General features: G+C 49.8%; 1 protein-coding gene across 12 annotated transcripts in view; it reads right to left on the minus strand.

Annotated features, from left to right (window-relative positions):
- Nucleotides 1-16,206, minus strand: part of TEAD1 (TEA domain transcription factor 1) — a 271,916-nt gene that overhangs the window by 56,954 nt on the left and 198,756 nt on the right. For 8 of the 12 annotated variants that reach the window (XM_039240893.1, XM_039240892.1, XM_039240896.1 and 5 more), the window contains 4 exons: nt 3,210-3,221; nt 2,257-2,391; nt 1,191-1,237; nt 281-342 (listed from right to left, as the gene is read on the minus strand). In XM_039240893.1, the coding sequence (XP_039096824.1) occupies nt 281-342; nt 1,191-1,237; nt 2,257-2,391; nt 3,210-3,221 (256 nt within the window). The remainder of the gene's footprint in view (nt 1-280; nt 343-1,190; nt 1,238-2,256; nt 2,392-3,209; nt 3,222-16,206) is intronic. The other 4 variants (XM_039240895.1, XM_039240886.1, XM_039240891.1 and 1 more) reach the window with 1 other exon arrangement.

Here is a 16,206-nt window from a genome sequence, read left to right on the forward strand (position 1 = left end):
TGTCCAATGTGGGACTTGAACTCACGACTCCGAGATCAAGAGTCACATGCTCTACTGACTGAGCCAGCCAGAAACCCATCTGAAGAGCTCCCGGGTGAAGACTGGGGGTACCGGACATGATCGTGACCCTCCTGAGTTCCAGGCTTAAGGAGGGTAGGGGCGAGAGAGGGGCGCCCACGAAGCTGCAGGGTTGGGGGGAGGCACTGCCATGGAACACAGTGATGGGCTGGCTGCCAGCTGCGTGGGGTGCTCTCCAAGAAGGGAGCCCCGGGAGACTCACCTGGAATGGGGGCCGTGACCGCTGGCTGGATGGGGTAGGCCTGCTGCACGAAGGGCTTGACGCTGGGGACAGAGGGGCGGACAGAGTCACAAACCGAAGACTATAGCAGTGGCTACTCCCCAGGTCTGGCCATGGCCTCCCAGGGCTAGGGGCCCAACCTGCACCCCCCCTTCCCGTAAGATTCCCCGCCTGCAGGTGGTAGCACAGCCCAGGCGCAGCTCCGCCAGGACAGAGACAGTGACTCCCTCTGGTTGAGAGGGGCCAGCACGGGGCTGGGCACCCAACCATCAAGCCTCACGCCACTTCAGTGGGACAAGCTGGAAGGACGGCAGCCTGATGCCCGTATGCTGGGACCTCTGCTGGGACCCTCTCTTCTTGTCCCCACAGCAACCAAGGTCAGGGGTCACCATGCCCAGGCTCCTTCTCAGGCCAAACGGCTCCAGTTCTTTTGAGAACAGGTGGGCAGGATTTCCTCTCTGTTTTCGTCCCCAGACCCGCCCTCAGCCTCCAGGTTACGAGGCCTGCTGCAAGCAGGACAGTGCCTCAGCTGCCCTCACCACGGGGAAAGCCAGCAGGGGCTGGGCCAGAGGACACGGCCACCGTCCTCTCCCAGGAAGGCGCTTCTCAGGAAAACCCCCGGCTCTGCCCTCCTGAGCCACGAAGGGACGGGGCCTGTCTCCCGGTTTGCAGCTACATGAACACTAATACTTAAGGTGGCAGTGAGCTGGATGGAAGCAGCCTTCCTACTGCTACCAGCCTCCGTGGGTAATGGGAGAGGGCTTCGGCAACCTCAGGTTACACCTCCTCGTTCCCGCAAGCCCTGAGGCCGTGTCATCCTAGAAAAAAACGCCACCCAGTCTGTGCTGTGACCAGACCGTCGTCGTCACCGCCGGCCCCTCCTTGCACTTACTCTTGCGAGGATCCTGGCTGCCCTGTTTGTATCATTCCTGGCCAGAACTAGAAGGCAAAATTCAAGAGGGGTCAGAATTAGGGGCCCGCATCGAAGCACCATTTGGGACATCTGCACATAGCAGCCCCTGCTAGAGGTACCGGGTTCATATCAGCCATCAGCTGCAGAGGGACCCTCTCTCAAGGCAGCTGTGGTCACCGATGTGCACACGGTGACAATTGCAGTCTTGGCCTGGCAGCCCTGGGCTCCCTGCGGCTCTTCCTCCAGACCAGTGCCCTGTGGGCAGGGACCAGGCGACAGCTCTTTGATGTTCTCCTGACACCTAACGGGGATCTGGGCACATTATGGGGCGGGGAGAGGGGCTCACAAATATATTGTCTGACTCCCTTATCCATGCATCCTGCCCCCCCCCCCCGCACTGATCCTTCTCTTCCGCCGTTCTCAAACCCTATCTGTGTGACAGTCCACCTCCGCAGCTCACAGCACCAAGGGCCCTGCCAGGAGAGGACCCAGCTCCTAACAGGGGGCCAAGAGCTCCGAGAAGCACTGCGGACACCTTTGCTGTAAGCTTCCCAGAGGCTTCCGGGGCCTGTGACCCCTGCTGGAGAGGCAGCCTGTGTGAAAGAGGCTGCAAAGGGAGATCTGAAGCTCTGGGTTGGAGCCCTGAGGTCACTAGCTACGGGACTACAGTCAAGTTCCCCAAACTCTTGTTACTCCATGGCCTCATCATCTGCAAAATGGCAACAATAACTAGAACCGTTTAAGATTATTTCTAAGAGTAATGAGATTTTAACATTCAACTTCTCAGCTCTTGGTAGGTGCAGAATGAAAATGGTAGCAGAATACTTTGTCCCTTTGGGGGTTAGTTCCCTTAAAGTGACCCTGAGGACACAGGAAAAGAGACCAAGGGCCAGGAAAAAAAGCAGAAGCAGCAGGTCACCACCCAGAAGGGCACTGGCAAAGTCATACCTAATCTCATGTCTGCAGGGACCAAGGACGCCTTCCTCCTCCTCTCTCTCCAGCTCCTTCCCTCCCTTTTACCTCTTTGCCCCAGCTTGTGACTTACCCCCGGTGCCCCCGGGAAGGCGGGGCGTGGGATCCCAGGCAGCCCCAGCTTGTTGTGAATGGCGGTGGCCGAGACGATCTGTGCCGATGACATGGCGGCCATGTGCTGCAGGGCCTTATCCTTGGCAGTCTGATCCTTGAAGGTGACAGTGACACACAGACTTAATACACCACACACGGCTACCAGGCAGCTTCCACAGGCACAGCCACGAGCACATGGACTAAATACAGAGCCACAGAAGAGGCCGGAGAAGCAAACATGCACGGATAAATAAACACAGCCAGAAGGCTACGACACACTCGACGTACCGTTAACTCCGAACCTTTACTGAGACTACCCAGTGGCAAGGTTTTATTACAAAAAATTTCTTTCAATCTGTTTTTCAACAGAATGGGCAGCCTCTGAGAGGAGTGGACAGTGTATTTATTTTTCCAGCTTCCAAAGGGAGATTTCTCCAATTACTTAACACATTCAAGGAAAGGGGGAGGGGGGGAAGGGGCCTTGCTTTAAGCACACAGATGGGAGGAGGGGGCGTGAAGAGGGCTGGTTGTGGATCTGGGGTAGAACCATCCACAGGGTGGGGGCAGGCCCCATCGGTGTGCAAGGTCATGGGGCCGCACTCCCAGGGCCTGCTGGAGTCATGCGAGGCCCACAAGCCCTGGCAGACGCCTGGTGAGGGGAGGCTGGGAGGCAGCGGGGCGGGCGGGGGGCCAGGATGGGGCCAAGCAGCATGCTAGCGGGGTGCATGCTCTCTCAGGGACCCCCACCGTGGGGCCAAGGCTACACGGGTTCTCTCGACAGCCAAGGACACGGGGATGCTCCCGGGTAAGTGGTCTCTCCCTTCCCTGAATGGGTCGTTTCTAGAAAAGCCAAGGCTGATAACACAAAGCTAGCCATGAAGTCTGCCAAGCACAGCTAAAATACAGAATACTCAATGTGGTGAAAATACTTACCATGCTTGTTACCTGGATACAACAATAAACAATTTGTTAAAAGAATTGCGTACAAAGTCAGGTATTTTTCTTCTTCACTTAAAAAAAAAATATATATATACTTCTACCAACACATAATATTGGGGACAATAAAATGCGTAGGAGCATGGGTCTTTTTTCCACATTTTAGGAGGGATGTCTGACCCCGATAACTAGAAGGGCGAGAACCAACAATTCCAACATTTTGAAAACTACTCCCAACCCCCTTCGAGCTGGTTCTGTGGCTTCCCCAGTACAGACGGAGAAATGTCAGGCAGGTCCTGACGGTATGGGCTTCCTGCTGGGGAAGCACGTCAAGGTTCCTGGCCACTGAGAGAAGGTCTATCCAACTTAGACCAGGCCCAGGCTCCGTAAGAGCAGGAACAGAATGGGGACAGCAAAGTAAAGACAGCACCCACCACGGCTGCGGGTCAGAGTCAGACAGTGAGTGAAGGTCAAAGAGGAACGTCAGGCTGAAACAGCCCAGAGTTGGCTTCGAGGTTTACAGATTTCCCCAAAGGTGATGAAGAAGCATGCTGAGGTGCCAAAGGCAAGGTCAAATGGAGAAAATGAAACATCAACAAACAAACAGCAGAAACAAGAAGCGCCCCCAAAGCCTACAAAATAAGTACTAGGGGCTTCTAAGAAAGATCAAATTAGGTGCTCCCAAGGTACAGACAGACACCACTTGGCCCCAAAATTGTGAATTTTCAAAAAGTTTACACTGTCCCTTGAAAAAGAGGGACCTGGCACTGGCATAAAGTTGGACATTGTTTACATTTCTCTGGCTCTCAAGTGAAAAAGGAGGGAGCCTCGTGCCACAGCTTCTTGGTGGCACATAGTCATTCTGGTCATCTTAAAGGGCACGTGCTGTAGCTGAATGATACCACTAGGGCCCAGGAAGCCTGTAGGATTGCTCATCCCCAGTGGAATGGCTCCGAGGGACTAGAGTGGCGCTTTGCTGCCTCTGGTCAGAGAACGTTCTTTGAGCTGAGCCTCCATTTGCTCATCTGCTGAATGCTCTACCTAAAGCTTTCTGTCAACGTTTCATTCGTTCGTTCGTTCATTCCTTCCTTCCTCCCTCCCTTTCTTTTAAAAATCTGAAACATATCAGATACTGAGATGCCCAAAGAGACAAATCGTGATGTTGGTGGAAGAAACTGACGAGGCATATCAGGGCCCTAAACCCAAGCTGAGCCTGACACATGCAGATCTCAGCTCCAGTCCATCTGTTCCTATACCTCGCTGGTCCCGTGGCTTCACCTGCCACCTGCCCCCCTCATCATCCCTGCAGAGAGTGATCCACACGTAATGAACAGAAAACCGGCTCCAGCCACGCTACTTCCCATCTCTGTCAGAAGTGCCTTGACATCAATACAAACACATCAGTTTCCTTCTGGGCCCGTCACCTTGTACTCGGGCCCGAAGCCACCTGTCCCCTAGTGAGAGGTTATGAAAGGATTCAAGGTGATTTCTGAACAAGTAATGCCACAGGCATAACCACAGGGGCTTTCCACCCCGAGGAACAAGCCTCACACTTCTCTGGGGCCCAGGCTAGGGGGGCTGGGACAGGGGCAGCCCAGACTTCTTGATGGCCCAGGAGATGAAAATTAGGAGGAATAACTACAAAAGATCTAAGGGTTTGGCTCTATTCCAAAAGCACGTCCTCAGGGCACCTGGGTGGCTCAGTTGGTTAAGCGTCTGACTCCTGATTTTGGCTCAGGTCATGATCTCAGGGTTCCTTTGTTCGAGCTCCACATCAGGCTCTGCGCTGACAGCATGGAGCCAGTTTGGGATTCTCTCTCCCTCTCTCCGACCCTCCCCATGCGCTCGCTCGCTTTCTCTCTCTCTCAAAATAAAAACTTAATTTTTTTTGTTTTTTAAATCAAATGCATGTCATGGGCCTCTCAGATCTGAAAGCCCTGTGTTTATGAAATGCTGGTGATGGGGATGATTTGGCTCACCCAAATACAGTATGTTTGCACACACTCGAGCAGAGTGACTCAAGAATTCAAAGTTCAGGTCCAAATAGAAAGGACTCCCCCACATCTCCAGGGCCCACTTTTATTCCATCAGAAGTGCTGGAGATGTTCTCCTGTGCTATGCCGACTGGAAAGTTCTTCGAGAAGCTCACGAAAGTTTGATGCCTTTTCTTTCTTTTTTAAAGAAAATCAGTCAATGAGGAAAGGAGAAAGGTCACCAGCTTTGCTGTTTATGTCACACAGCTTCAGAACATGGCTGTTTTCTTCCGCTAAAAAAAGGAAGGCTGGACTCTTACTGCCCAGCATCCCAGGTCGTGCCGGGATGGGACACACATTCAAAAGCAGGAGGCAAATCAGTCGTTCCTACTTCCCTGACTGGCTCCGTGCCAGGAAAAGGAGCCTGGAGACCTGGTTCCAAACCTGCCTCAGCCTGACGTTAATGAGTTGCATTACCTTGGGCCAGTCATTGACTGCTCTAATAGTCTTCATCTATGAAATAAAGTATTGGCGGCAATGAGTATGAGATTCCATTTATAAGCAAATACGTCTTAATACATACAGCCAGAAACCACCAGTGAAAAGACAGGAAGATCTTAAAATTTGGGCAGCTCTTGGCCGCCTATCCTAACAGGGAGAGAGCCAAGTGTGGAGAGGGAATTTTATCTCAAGTAGACGGTCTTTCTGCACTTGACCTAGCTATTTGAGAATAGGCAATTTTCTGCAAATGGACTAAAATGTCTATACCTGCGATTTCCTACCTTTTGAAGTGGAGACACTCTACCTACTCATCTAATTTTAGAACATCTCCCCCTTTATCTGATATATATTTGAAAATTAAAAGGATTAATTTTTATTTTTTAGAATCAAAAGCAACCCTGAAGATAATAAGCACGGCAAGCAAGATCTCGAAATCAGAACCGAGTGCCTGGCTGTAGACCCACTTCATCTGAAATGGGAGTACGGAACGATGCCAAGCTGAGAGATTTCAATGGAAGGACCTCTAAATTGTCAATTTTCAGCCTGGAGATACATGCCTGGCTTGGAAGAAATTATAACTCTCAGTGTCAGACCTGAGTAAATTGCTTCTCTGTGTCACTCTGGTCTAATACCCTGGACTTCTGGGCATTCCACTCCATCCTTACCACTCACCTTAGAATAAAGGGGGCAGGGAGGTTGTTGTTAATCCACCCAAATAACTGAGGCTTAAGTAAATTCAAAAATATCAGCTGTATTTGTACAGCCAGAGACTTTTATTCTAAGCTGTTTTCACACCAACGTTTCTGAAACGTGGATGAGATTTACAAAGGATGAACGCACTGTTTTATACTGAAATACTGTTACCCAGTCAATGCCATGGTGCAGTCTATGATATCTTAGGGTATGGGAAATACTCTGAGTGTGTGCATGTCTATATGTGAGCTTGCATGAGCAGGAACACTGTGTCCTAGCAAAAAGCCTGGACAACCTCACAGGGAGTCCCCATTACTGATTTTAAGTCCCTCCATTCCTAAGATCATGAAGAACGAGGCCACAAAAAGCTGAATATTTGGGGAAAGGGGAACGACAAGGCAAATCTCCCTTTTCCAACTGAATCCTAACCCAAGCCCGTGGTATGAAATGTGCAAAACGCTTACGGGGCAGGAAATATGGGGGCTTTAAGGACAGATGGGCCATCTGACCACAGAATGAGGGCAGACACAGTGCTGTGCCGTGGAAGGCAAGTCTCAGAACCCACTCGACTTTCTGCCTTGTCCTATTTCTGGCCTGCCATTCTGTCCACGGCCTTCCCCGCCTCAGCCACACGGGGTCCAGCAGGCTGTGTCATGCATAAACTCCTCGGCCTGAAGCCTTTCAGACTGTTACTGCCACTTAGTAAACAGGCTTTCATATTGCATGAAGCACAGCCGGGCTGCTGCTATCCCTCTGGGCTCTGCAGACCGCCTCCTGGTTACGGTTTAAATGTGTACCAGGTCTGGAAGGGGTCTACGTTGTAATATATGTGACAGGAAGGCGGACAGTGTCACAAACGCACGTGGCTAAAGCAGTGTGCTCGAGAGATTCCAGGACATTCGATGAATCCGTCTGCAGACAGTATGGGAGTCTTATTCCCACTTTCCTCGGCTTTTGATTATTCTGAGGAATCAATTCTCTCATCATTGTCCAGCACTCACCATCAACAACGTGAAAGACAATATCAAGTCCACAAGCTTGCAAGTATAATACTATAGCTGTTATATATGGCATTTTAATGAACAGCATGCTAAGTCCATATACTCCAGTGTGTTCAGGGGCCATCAATTTAAAACTTAAAGACTCCAATCCACTTGCTAAGTACGGAAGTCCACCTATCATCCGGAAAAATATCCAACGTCGAAAAAAGACCATGGACTCAAAAACTCTGGATGGCTTTTAAATGTTTTTCCCCAGTACACTTTCCCCACCAATACAAAAATACAGCACAGGAGAAGAAAGATAGCGATGTGCTTGTAAAATCGCTTTTCTTTTTCCAGGAAAACACAAAACACAGGATACTCTCTTAAAATGTCATTCTGCAGACACTGCTTTCACCTTGCAGTATGTGGATTCCCATGACCTCTGTGATTATTAGCGCTAGCCCCTGAGCAGATACAACATCGCAAAACTCTAGGATGGTTTGGGAGAAAAGATGGAGGGCACTTGAATTTTTCTAGCCATGATCTCTAATTTACTTATTATTAGAGAAAGCAGGAGTAAATACAAAAAGGGGCTATTCTGGTCAGGCAACAGCTAACGCCGAGGAGGGAAGGCACATTCATACTCCTCCCGACTTGCCGTGTAATGAGTAGCAATTAATTCATCGTATTGTATTTCCAAATGCCAAAGACTCCATTCACATCAAAGAACAAATATTCAAGGCTTTTTTCTTTTTTTTACCATTGTTCATTTTTAAATGTGCTAAGCTATATTTAGTATTTTAGAATTGTCCATAGTGTTTCCCTTAATTTTGATGTGGGGCTTAGCGTCCTAAAAGATTGTAGATGAGGATCCAGGTGATGGGTGTTAACTGACAACACTGCCAGGAAACCGGTCACTGAGGTCACTCCCAGCTAGGTGCTGGGGAGGAGGCACCCTTCTGACCACAGCCCCCTCTCCCCTGGGAGGTGACAGCAAGAGGCAGGAAGTAAATCTCCCCAGAGGAGCCAGAGGGACCCACGCAGGCAGCAGGCTCTAGTTTGGCTCCAGATGGAGTACCGGCTTCCACCAGTCTTCTGCTGTTCAATTCAAGTATACAGAAGCACCTGGCGGCGCTGAGTCGGTTGAGCATCCGACTTCAGCTCAGGTCATGACCTCACAGTCCGTGGGTTTTCAAGCCCCGTATCAGGCTCTGTGCTGACAGCTCAGAGCCCTGGAGCCTGCTTCGGATTGGTGTCTCCCTCTCTCTCTCTCTCTGCTCCTCCCCGAGATACTCTGTCTCTCTCTCAAAATAAATAAACATTTAAAAACTTTTTAAATTAAATAATTCACACATACAGACACGATGAAGAAGGAGACGATGTGAAAGCATCTTGAGTCAGGGAAATGAGCCCCCGTCCTTGCCAGCATTCTTTGGGGGAGGGCAGCAAGACATCATGCCAAGAGTTTGGTGCCAGAGAGTCCTGGGATCAAATTCCGACTTGGGCCCCTGGATAATAAATCACCTGGCCCTTCAGCATCTGCTTCCTCATTTGCAAAGGGAGGACGAGAACTCCGGCCTTCTTGGGAAGTTGCATTGGGGTTGGGAATTGCATTAAGCACTCCCCAGGGTGCCCGCAGCCTTGCCATTCAGTGAACTTGCAGCCTAGGGGCTGCATGTGACCTGAGATGCTTAGGAGGCCTGGATCCCCACTACAGACACTTTTCAGCTCTATGGTAGCCTAGGGCACTGAAGACACTGGAGGCTGGTTTACAATGGGATTTCTCTAGAAAGGGATAAAAATGAATGAGGGTGTTTCTGTTGCCCTTACGAAGAACACCCAGCCCTGGCTCGGTTCATGCAGAAATGTAAATGCGGTCAGTCCTCTGTTTACACTGGGAGCTCCGCATCACCACAGGGTTGATAAGAGGTTCTAATTCCAACGGACCTGAGCATGTGAAGTACCTGGTCTCCAATCTTAGCTGGAACTCAGTTAAAAACAAGGCACTGAAAATACCACTGGGGAGAGAGGGTGCATGCTGTGAATGCAGAAGAACCCCCTGAGAATCGGAAGGTGTCAGCGGAGGGGGTGTGTCACTTCCCACATCCTGCGGCCAGGCCACTACCTCGGCGCTGGTGCGGCGGTTTCAGGCTCCCGTGGTCTTGTGTACTGCGGGCAGCCAGTGCCTGAAGGAGCAGGGTGGCTCAGCAGGCCATGGGGAGCACCGTGGGTGAGGTGAGGCGTGTCTCCCCCGTGGACAGGCCCACTCGTGGCTGACATCGGTGGTGACGGAACCCGGAGGCAGCCGGGTGGACTGCGGCAACACCCCCAGCCAAGTTCCTGAACTCTTCACGAGGATTAAAACAACCCTTTGCACTTCAAGCTCTCTGCTTATTGGAAGCAGCAGCAGGTTGGAGAGCATGGCCTGTTCAGAAATCAAATCACCAAAGGCCGCCATGGTGAGAATGAAGAAAACGGCTCCGGGAAGCACCTGGCTTGTAAATTAGTCACCAACGACTGGACACAATCGGACACTCTCAGGCCCTTTTCCGCTTTGCTGGCATGACACGATGCTATCAAGTAGTGGCTTTTCTTTTTTTATTTTTAAAAATGTTTTATTTATTTCTGAGAGAGGGAGAGAGGGGGGCAGCATGAGCAGGGGAGGGTCAGAGAGAGGAGGAGATACAGAATTTGAAACAGGCTCCAGGCTCTGAGCTGGCAGTCACCACAGAGCCCGACGCAGGGCTCGAACCCACGAACCGTGAGATCATGACCTGAGCCGAAGTCGGATGCTTAACTGACTAAGCCACCCAGGCGCCCCAAGTAGTGGCTTTTCTGCAGTGCGGGTCCGGAGCTGGACGTGAACACATCCACCGCCTAAGGTGCAGTCCTGCTCAGGTCAGGGCAGAATGAAGGTCTCCTTCCCCCGGAGGACTGTCTGGAGTTGTGCACTCCAAGCTGCAAGAGGCCCTGTCACCTTCTCAGGAAGATGACGACGGTCCACAGCGCGTGGGTAGCCTGCAAAACGCCTATCTGCTGCCATCAGGAAGGGGAGGCCTCTGGGCAGGGACTGGACAAACCCAGAGGCAGAGACTCAGAGGAGGAAACTAAGGAGGAGCCCCAAGTAGCAAGGAAAGACTGCTTCGTGTGTGGACAATACTTCTGCCTTCTTTCTACAGGCTGGGATAATAAATCCCAGGGGAGATGCACGACAAGAAAGGAACCTGCTGTGGGTGACAGTGCAGATGCAGCTGGTGACACAAGGTCCAAGGGAGCAAAGTCCGCATCCTTGGAATTGCTAACCGCACATTCCGCTGACCCAAGGGTCCCCCGCACGCGGCACCTGCGTGGCTCCGTCTTCTACCTTGTAACGCCAATCAAGCCTGGTCACAAAGCCGTGTGTCACCGAAAACCAACCGAGAGCCTGTTTGAGTAGTGGGTTCAGAACGATTTTGTCTGGGCAGCGACCACAACATGGCATGCCCAGGGCTGAGGAAGGATTCCCTCAAAGCTAATAGGCTCTGTTTTAGACCCGCAGTTAGGGCTCTGATATGTCTCTTAGGACACGTTAGCCCTAGAAGATTAAGTCAGAAAATAAAACACTACGAAGTGTATGTTTAACGTCCAAAATTCTGGCACTCTGGCCACAAATGCCTTGCATTTCCTTATCCATTTTAGCAGGCTCTTGAATCTCCACAACACTCTGCCAACCCCTTCACCCCTTCTTCCTACTGACGTGGCTCCTCTGCTCCTGGTTCTTCACCTCCTCACATCACCCCTTGACTACTTCAACCATCCTCTCAATCCGCTTGCTCCCTGCATCCCTCCCTTATGCTCACACTCTGTGTCCCAGGCCATCCCAAATTGTTAACCAGGGTCACCATGGCTGCTATGTACATTATTATTTTTTTAAGTTTATTTATTTTGAGAAAGAGGGTGTGTGTGTGAGCGAGTAGGGGAGGGGCAGAGAGAGAGAGAGAGAGAGAGAGTCCCAAGCAGGCTCCACGCTGTCAGTGGAGAATCCAATGGAGGGCTTGAACTCAAAAACCGTGAGATCATGACCTGAGCGGAGATCAAGAGTGGGACATTTGACTGAGCCACCCAGATGCCCCTAGGCTGCTATACACAGACAAAAAGTCTCATGTTCTTACCAGTGGCTTTAGTACAAGTTCAGAGTAAACGATGGGTAAAAATCTAGACTCCTTTTAGGACAGGGGCAAAAGGAGAAAATAGTTTGTACTATTTTCACTATTTTCTTAGGAAAATAAATGGCGAGGAAAGATACCATTGCTGGAGGGTGGGGAGAAGATGGAGACTGCCATTGGCTGGAAAGGGGCTTGGTTGGGGAAGGAAATTAGAAAAAAGAATACTGTTTTGCCATTTGATTTCTTCCACCAGAAAAAAAAAAACATAATGAAAATGATCGTTTCCGGTTGGTAGAAACATAAATATTTTATAGTAACTCTCTGCACTTTTTCACTTCATCCTACTTTAAATTTAGCAGCACAAATCTTATAGTTCATTTCGATGCGTCTCCTCAGTGAACTGCCATTACTTTAAGAGAACCCAACCTTCAATAAGCTGCATGTTCAATGCTGCTAGTGAAAAGTTCCGATGTACACTTTTCAGACTTGGTAAGGAGAGCTCTGCCTTCCTTCTTGCCACCACTCTGAAAATGGTGGGAGAGGCCTTTCCAGCCCAGAGCGCTACCCACAGCCCAGAGATGAACCTCATTCTCTCACAGAGGATCTGGGACCTTTCTGTTGGGCATGTCCAGTTCCATCCCATGCCTCCAACTTATAGTGTCTTTCATGGTTCCCCAAACACCCTGGTATCTCAGCAGGAACTGTCTGCCTTTCTCAATGCCCAGTTCTAACACACGCCCTCTACGTGGCTTTCTTTAATTCTCCCACACTCAGAACTGTCCAATCTTTTCACCGCAATGTCTTTGCACGACTCTGTTCAATTTCCACTGCAGAGCCCCTTAGTTGGGAGACCGTCTACTGGAAATCTAGTATTTCCCCAAATGTGGCCAAGCACAACAGAAATATTTAGCGTTTGTCAGGAACAGAGACTCTGCTTATTTGGTGCTCTATGCCTGACATCTACTCGAGGGTCTAGAACACACTGGACTCTCAGTGGAAAGTTGACTGTGCTTTATAAAGTTCCAATCTTCATGGAAATCGCAAATGTTCGTGAAAACAAATTTTATTATGAAAGTTAAAGTCCACCCATCCTGGGGTGATCCAGCTCACAGGCAAGCTGAGAACCATGTCTGCACTAGAAGAAGCATAAAGCTGACCTTTGGGGCTTCCCCTATCAGATTTTCAAGAGCAGGGCTTTTGTGGTAAGGATGACTCATCCTTAATTGGGATGGAAGAATGACCACGTTCCGAAGTCTGGTTTCTTCAGAGGAATATGGCAGAACTGGCCGCCAAATGTGCACTGTCCCTAAAGGCTGCAGGGACAGGTGACAGACAGTCACCTCCTTTTCCCTTTGCCCAAAGCAGTGTAGTTTTCAAACCTTATTCGGTGCAACAGCCCAGGAGGCCATCGCTAAGGATAAAAGGGCATGAGTTTCAATTCAAACAGTGTTTACACGTTTATATATGAAATGCTTCCACAAAGATTTCAATCTGAAACACAAGTTTGCAGCTTTAAAAAAAAAAAAAAAAAAAAAGGCTGGAAAGCCACCAGCCTAAAGAATTCGACCACACCCTTCCCCAGGAAGGAGGGAGGCTTACAGGGAGGAGGGCTGCCATGGAAGGCACGCCTGGCAGTGGCCCCAGGGGTCAGCAAACCACTTTTTCAGACTCCAAGGGAGGCCAGAGAGATGAAGCGTGGCTTCGTTCTCCTTAAGGAGGGACTCTGTCCACCCCAGAGAATACAAATCCTTGACTTCTGAGCATGTGGGAAAATGCCCAGCAGCAGGGTTGAGGCAGGCGGGTCAGGCCCAGGTCCTAAAATGGCCAGTCCTCAGCCATCTCCTCCAGAAGCCTGGCTACATCTTCGCAGGCAAAGCATGGCATCTCTCGTTCAAGTCTAGACCCTTGCTGCCGCCCTCACTGCCCACCCAGAAGCTAACCCTGCTGTCTGCTGGGATGACTCCAACCTTCCACAGTGAGTCTGTCTCAATAGTGAGCGTGAGAGGCCAAGGCGGTGTGGCCGGCAGCCTGACCCCACAATGAACTCGGTGCTCACCCCTGCCTCCCACAAATGTGCCAGGAGACGCCAAAGCTGAAGGGGAAGGCCTGGATAAGCCGGTGAGATCTGCCTCTCCTGATGCGCCGGCTCCCTGCCCGGTAACGGCTGGTTAGGAAGGCTGAGGAGGGCATCTCTCACATCAAATGGCCCCGGAGGCGAGGGCAGCGACCTGCCCTCAGGCAGGTGACAGTAAGTCTCACTTACTCTTCTCGACTGTCCTAATGCCCTCTGAATGGTGACACAGCATCTCTGCGGTTAGGACCTCACTGCCTTGAACTATGGATGATCACCACAGTGTCAATCACACATGAAGTCCACATTGTGACCAAGGGCTAGAGGTTCACAATTCACCTTGCTTCTAAAGTGTGGGTGCTGAGGAGAGGGCTGGTGGTGAGAAGTGCATGCCCAGCTCTGAGGGACACGAAGGGGTGACACAGCGTGTGCTGGCACAAGACCTTCTGCTCGAAAACACTCTCCCATCTCCACTGGATGAAACCTCTGCCTGGAAGACCAGGGGCATAGGCATCAGAAAGACCTGGGTTCGAATCTTCACAGTGAGGTGTGCTGGGCTTGGTGGCTTTGGGCAAACCAACAGACCTCCTGCTTTCCTAAATGTTATCCCTCAAAATCTGAATAATGGAGCTCACTTTGGAGTGAGCTTATTAAATGAGAGAACACTCCAGAGGCTCTGTACACACTCACTCCGGTCTTTGCATTCCCCAATGGCAGCACCACTGCCCTGCGGCCCATCCCAGGGACGGTCCCTCCACGTTTTCTCTGGGTGCTTTCTGCTAACACTCATCCGACTGTGCCCTCTAGTCCGCGATCCCATGTCCACGGCCAGCTCTGTGAATGGGGGGCTGACTTAACCGTCCACCGTGATGGACGCCATGCCTGGAGCGCTCCACTGGCATTAGCTGATGGGACGAACAAAGGCCTCCCTTTTCCCGAGAATAATGTGGTGGGGAGGTAGGAAAGGAACCGCAAGAAGATGGAGGTGGTTCTTGGAGCTGAACCGCTGAGCCGGTTGCTACCCTACTGCCTCTGTTTCCGCCTCCTCCTTGCGTCTGTCCCAAAGGAGAACGGGCCAGGGCTGAACGGAGGGGGAAAGTCATCTTTTTTATCTTGTAAGAATGAACACAAAGACAACTGTGTGCTGTGTATACATGTACGTCTAAAGTAATGGTAAACCGTATCCACGGAGGAAGGTTCTTAAAATCCCCAAAGAGAAAAAGAGTACTTCCCACATCCCACTGGGCTCCCTTCTGGACAGGAGAGCTTAATTCATCAAGGACAGGGCTTTAGATCCCAGGCTGCAAGCCCTGGGGAGGGCGCGTAAGGAACCACAAGGATGATACAGAAATAGAGCAATTCATAACATCGTGGATGGAAACACAGAATGGATGTCTGTAAACTTGTTTGTACATCATTAATTCGTTAGCGCAGAGAAACTAGATACAGAGTCAGAACTGGAGCGAACGCTGAGGTAGTTACAACCACAAAGAGGGGACGGCGCCTTTGGTTAAAAAGCAGGATCTGTGAAGTTATCTTAATCTTCCAACTGCTCAGCCAGTCAGCTACAAGCCAGCCACCGTCAGCCACACGTGCGAGCGAGCCAGCATGCTGCCCACCGCAGAGGGCCACCGAATGCTCCCGCCTGGTCGCTAGTCCTGCTCCACAGCCAGCCTTGTTTGCATAAATGAAAAAAAAGGTTGGAGGACTTTGGGAAGGATCCCAGTGTTCCCCATTCAGTGCTGGGAAATCGCACTTTGTTCTTTAGGTTTAGAACAAAAACAAATTTAACTAATGTATGGGAAAAAATCAAAATAGAACAACAACAACAAAAAGGCATGTGGGAAAGGCAACAATATAGGCTTACCGATTAATTTTTATTATCAAGTAAAGCTCTTCTATGCAAACTATGACCCCTTTGCATTTTAAAAATGGGGCATTATGGGGAAAGAAAAAGTCACTTAGGTTTTACTGCAAATTTTGGAAGGGGAGAAAATAGGGAGAACTTGCATTTTAAAAATGCCAATGCCTCCATTTTGGCTGTGAAATAGATTTCCAGAGACTAGAAAATGAGACGCATGTAAAAAAAACAAAGTAAACTCAAGTAACAACGAAATTGCAAACACAGGTTTGATTAAGAGCCTTCCCATCTCTAAGATCATTTTTTAAAGGCCTAACCTCAAACTTCCTTTTTAATAACAGAGCTGTATACTTAAAAAACAATATTGAGCCATGTGGAAGAAATCTGGCAGAAAATACCGTCTGTGTTGAAAGAATACTTGAAAAATTACATGAAAAAGACGTTTTTCATAAGTATTCTCTAAAATACACAAAAAGTACAAAAATTAACTTCTAAGTACGTTTTAAAGTGACTTCATGATAACTATTCTAGAAGGGATTCCTTTTACTTTATTACTTTTTTTTTTTAAATATCATTTCTATGTTAACTTTGTGTCTCTGGACTTCTTTTCCTCTCCAGCCCAGGGCTGTTTGGTGGACATTTGAAGGTTAAAAAAAAAAATCATGTTTCTGAGCTGAAAAGTTATCAAGACCAGCTCTCTGCTGCATTTGCATTGTTATTAGGGACACACACACACACACACACACACACACACACTCACACACACA

Source organism: Hyaena hyaena, unplaced genomic scaffold (assembly GCF_003009895.1).
Source record: "Hyaena hyaena isolate Hyena2069 unplaced genomic scaffold, ASM300989v1 scaffold_183, whole genome shotgun sequence".
NCBI lineage: Eukaryota > Metazoa > Chordata > Mammalia > Carnivora > Hyaenidae > Hyaena > Hyaena hyaena.